This window comes from Arachis ipaensis, chromosome B3 (assembly GCF_059453495.1).
Source record: "Arachis ipaensis isolate K30076 ecotype BB chromosome B3, ASM5945349v1, whole genome shotgun sequence".
NCBI classification, from domain to species: Eukaryota; Viridiplantae; Streptophyta; class Magnoliopsida; order Fabales; family Fabaceae; genus Arachis; species Arachis ipaensis.
In genome coordinates, this window is record NC_142438.1 from 30,258,741 (window position 1) to 30,263,791 (window position 5,051).

The 5,051-nt window shown below is 35.8% G+C and overlaps 1 protein-coding gene across 1 annotated transcript; it reads right to left on the bottom strand.

The window, feature by feature from the left end:
- Window positions 1-790: 790 nt before the first annotated feature.
- MMDH1 (Lactate/malate dehydrogenase family protein) lies at window positions 791-3,843 on the bottom strand. The gene is made up of 7 exons (XM_088508174.1): window positions 3,328-3,843; window positions 2,567-2,740; window positions 1,909-2,077; window positions 1,760-1,821; window positions 1,550-1,671; window positions 1,341-1,458; window positions 791-1,154 (listed from the first exon to the last, which is right to left on the bottom strand). The coding sequence occupies exons 1-7, from the start codon at window positions 3,580-3,582 to the stop codon at window positions 1,017-1,019; spliced, it is 1,038 nt and encodes a 345-aa protein (XP_088364300.1). The 5' UTR covers window positions 3,583-3,843; the 3' UTR covers window positions 791-1,016.
- Between the last annotated feature and the right edge of the window lie 1,208 nt (window positions 3,844-5,051).

The following is a 5,051-nucleotide window of genomic DNA, read 5'->3' on the forward strand; positions in this document are numbered from 1 at the left end:
TATCTTAAATATTATATATTGTCCTATTTTAGTCCTTTAGTTAAAATTAAAAAATTTTTCTTTCAAAAATATCATTTTTTTCATTATGACTTTCTTCTAGATGGCAGTAAAAATCGTATTTATAGTTATCATGGTGCTTATTATAGTGATTTCAAAATAAAAATAAAAAAATAATAAAAGAAAAAAATAACAATAAAGAAAAAAGTTTAAACTTCAAAAAAAAAACTAAAATAAAATAAAATAAAATAAAATATTTGAAATAAAAATAAAATGTTTTAAATGTTGACAAAATTAAAACTTAAATGTTAAAGAATAATTCAATACTTTACTCTATAATTAGTTATAAGGTCTACGACAAGCGTCTAGCATGGATTTGTCATATGCCTTATATATACATGATCCTTCTTAAGATTTAATGTTCACTATTTTGTTAATAGCATTTAGCAAATAGCAAATTGAAGTTCAGTATGGAACCATTCTTCTGCCGTTGTTTCCCGCAATTGAACAACCTACATAAACAATATTAGACTCCGATTGCTAATTCCAATCACTGTACACATATTTATGACTTTCATGTCTGTCTGTGTTTATGTCGGATATATACACAAACCAAGCCTAATAGTGACTACAGAAATTAACCTGAGAAACAGTTTTCTGTGCTTTCTGTTTTTCATTTTCCAAAATCATAAGCATCCTTGCGGCGAAGGCTATGAAGCTAGTAGATCTTCCTTTCAGAAAGTTAAAAGAGTCAACCAAATTAAATGAATTAAAACTACATGCACCAATCGGATTATTGAAAGCCATAAATTAATCTCAAAAGGGATCATTATGAATCAAATGGTGAATCCTCAATGGGTTTGATGATCAATCTCTTTTGCAACAAGATGCTCTCACAGATATTATTAAATTGGGGCCTCACCTAATTCTAAATAACACAACAAAGCAGCCATAACCGCTGCCAACATTACAACACCGGTTCTGAAATTGCAAAATTTCAACATGCCAGACTATTTAAATTATTGGTTGGCGAATTTGATTCCCTTCTCAATAGATGCCAAGAGCTCGGGCTTAAGGTTTTCAAGGCCTTGTTTCTCATAATCTGAAAGAGCCCCCAATCCCAGAACTTCCTCCACACCATTCTTTCCGAGTCTCACCTGCAAGATATTTCCGCATTTTTATCAGTGCCAGGAAACGGAAAAATTACCATGACCACTGTTTCTACAGAAAATAGATTCATAAACCAGATGGCGATTCATGGCTAAATAACAAGGTATTTAATGTATGTGGTGCAGTATAATTTGAAATACGGAATATAGGTGAAAGAGCAACAAAGCATTGACCTTTGAAGCGAAGAAAGGAAGTTCAGTAACATTAGATTGCACAAACGAACACTCAACAACATCTGGGACACCATTGAGGCCCTTGAGACAAGCATCAGCAAAGAGAGCTCCGGCATAACTGTAGCAGTCATAATTTTTGGCTTATATTATCTTTGTGTGTTAAGATCAAGAATAGTTTCCGCATATACACTAATAAAACCCACACTTACGCCATTGACAAAGTTGCAGAACCCTTTCCCGCCTTGGCTTCAACAACTTCCGTTCCACCATCTTGTGTTCTCTTCGTAAGAGCTACTATGACATCATGATCCAAATTGGCTTTCGGTGTTGCCTACAGTAGTGAAGAATGGTTTTAAAAGGTCAGTAAATGCATACTAAGCTAATCACAGGAAGATAAAAGTTGAAGAACAACAAGGTACTTGAGAAAATAATGGCAGAATAGTGATGCCTGCATGGCCACCTATAACCGGTACATTGACCCCTGCATGCATATGAAAAAGAAGCCATAAGTTATGTAAAATAAAAGTAAGACATTAGAGTAATTATGAGTTTCCCACACTCAACATACCAGCAACCGGAACATTGGCCTTTCCAGCATAAAAAGTTTTTGCCCTAACAACATCAAGGGTGGTGACCCCAAACAACCTCTTCTCATCATATGTCCCTGCCTTCTTGAAAACCTCGGCAGCAATGGGAACAGTGGAGTTCACAGGATTGCTAATCATGTTAACAAGGGCCTGATTGATCAAATAAGTGAGAAAAAAGTCAGTATCAAAAAATCTGAACTGACCTTAAGGGTATATCCTAAAGTGCATTAGCACAGGGGATAACAAATTTCCTCCAAACATACATTTAATGTGTAAAAATACTCGGTATGCAATGCATTTGATGTGATGAATAGTATACTCCGACCCTTGGTCTCCAAATTTCCAAATTAGTGTAAAATCTTATATTTTAAATTCACAGATACACATATACAACTATAAGCCATCAAATCCAATAGAATTATTAACCACTCGGATTCACCAGAATATTTTGTTTTGAATGAAAATGATATACAAAAAAGTCAAAAAACCAAACTTCAAGTGCAGCTCATAGTATATAACACATTTCTGATTTCGTTCACCGAAGCATATAACATTTTTTCCTGGCCGAATACAAGTATACAACACCGACAACCACATAAAAACAAAATATAAAAGCAACTGAAGGAAAGATATACTCACCGTGGGGCAGTACTTGGAAATAGCAGTGCACAGAGACTTGACAATGCCGGCATTAATGTTGAAGAGATCATCGCGAGTCATTCCAGGCTTCCTGGGAACACCAGCTGGGATTATAACGACATCAGCTCCCTCCAAAGCTTTTCCAAGCTCTCCTTCGCCTTGATATCCAGCGACCTACACTCACAATTCACAAATAACAACTCAATCAATTCGCTCCAAAAAACAACCATCACCAAAATGTATACATTAGCATATCTCAGAGAAACAGTTCAATCAATTGTACTCCAACATAAAATAAAATAAAATAAAAACTAAATAGCATGCAACTTTGCTTACCCACTTTCCTCAAAATAAAACACATACATTAGTGACTTTATAATGCCGACAACATAAATCTTGCAGCTTTTATAATTCCGGAAAAATAGTAGAACAGATACCAACTTTTCATATAACATAAAATTGAACTACACTAAAGGCAGTGAATCCGCAGGAAAGGTATCATATCAGTGCACAACTAAATCCACTCTGCCATTAACAGCAAAGCATAGTAAAAGCTTGCATCTTTGGCCAAAAACAAAAAAGGGCAAAACGGTAAATCAACAGTCCAATTCGATTAAACAGCTGAACAGACTACACTCGGACATGATCGGACACAAACACAAAATGGGTCAACAGAAGGAAAGTAAATAAACACATTATGATTTTTCTTTTATTCTTTTGCGGAAACTGCAGTGAAAGAGGGGTGGATAGGTTGTTTGTACCTCAGATCTGGTGTTGACGTGGCTGACATCAGCGGCGACGCCGGGCGTGCCGGCGATATCGTAAAGGGAGAGGCTAGTCACGAGTGGGTTGAGCTTCATGAGGAGGGATAGGGGCTGGCCGATGCCGCCGGCGGCCCCGAGAACAACGACCTTGCGCTCGGGGGTCGACTCGGAGGAGTACCCACGGCGAGCGAGGTGAGAGGAGCGGCGGGAGACGGCTGAGTGGAGGGATCTGAGCATCGAAGGCTTCATCATTCTGCTTCTGTGGCGTCTTTCCCGAGAAAACGAGAGAAAAGGGTTTGAAGGAAAATGAAGAAGGGATTGAGATTTAGAGTACTGCGATAGAGTGACCGCCTCCCAATTTATAATAACATAGGATTCTCAAGAAAGGTTTCCAATAAAGATTTTGTTCCAGATATGTGGCTCAATTTTTAAGAAAATTTCTTCAATTTAATAAAAATATGCATATCCATGTGGTTCATGTGATAAAAATAACTTACAAAAGTTTGATGTTTCACAATTTGTGCTGAGCGGGGTTTCTTTTAAATAAAATTTTAAATTTTTATTTAAGTAAAATAGTTTTTAAAATTTAAAAATAATATAAAAGACATAAATTTAAGTGTTAAATTTAAAAATTAGTTAATATAAGAGATTATATTAGACTTTTAAATTTTGAAAAGTACAAGCTAACCTTAAAAAACTCTACCTTAGTTATTTTCAAAAGTATTCTGATATTTTAAAAGCTGCAAGTATAAGTACATTGTCTTTTTTATTTATCAAATACAAAATAAGGAGCTTGTACTTTTAAAAAGTACAAACAACTCTTAGAAAATCTTTACCAAACCAAACATTACCGCTTAGGATCAAATTGTGGATTTTAGGAAAAATAGACAAAAGTACATACAGATTTTCATACGGTGGACAAATGTACCTTCTAATTTTTTAATGAGCCATTTGTACACACCAATATAAAATTTCGTTGTCAATTCTACCCTTCCGTGGCCTGAGTAATTTTTTCGGCGATGGTGGAGGCCAAGTAACACGGTATTGTGTGATGTGGCCATTTTGGGTGACACGGTGAAAAATAGAATTATTACATTATTAAATTTGTTGAAATAAAAATAAGAAAAAGGTATAATGGAACCACTATTCAGCTTCTTCCTTCTCCAATTCCTTCGAACCCTAAGAACCCTAACAAAGGATGAAAAAAAAAAATTCTTCCTTCATCTCCTTATTTTCCTCTGTAGATCTTCTTCCTGTCTGTCGTAATAGGAGTTTATAAACTCTAAGGTATCAAAATGTCACACTCTCAACCAAGAAAGAATATACCTCATGCTTCTTCGTTGTGGTTGTGGTGGCTCATCTTCTACGCCAAAGAATAGGAAGAAGAAGAAGTTCGACTACAACAATGGCAAGTGTCTGCATAGACTTGACGCAGTGGTGCTTGAGTCTGCTACAGAGTGGAATCCTGGAAGATTGTTTCTTCGTTGTCCATTATGGGAGGTATGTAAATTCTGATTTTGTTTATGATGACAAATGTTGTGAATCTTATGTGAAATGGTTAAAATTGTCGTCGGATCATGAAGCAGAAGGTTGAATTGAGGTGTGATTATTTCATTTGGGCTGATGAAGTTGTTGATGCTGGAAGAGATTGTGGGATTTAGGAGTAGAGTGAAGAAAGCATCTGGAAGGCAGAAGAAGAAATGAAGAAGATGTTGCAGACA

Coding starts and splice junctions, on each gene's coding strand:
- MMDH1 (XM_088508174.1), bottom strand. CDS start 3,582: ATGATGAAGCCTTCGATGCTCAGATCCCTCCACTCAGCCGTCTCCCGC. Junction 2,741..3,327: donor ACGTCAACACCAGATCTGAG/GTACAAACAACC, acceptor TTGTGAGTGTAG/GTCGCTGGATATCAAGGCGA. Junction 1,672..1,759: donor TTCTGCCATTATTTTCTCAA/GTACCTTGTTGT, acceptor TCACTACTGTAG/GCAACACCGAAAGCCAATTT.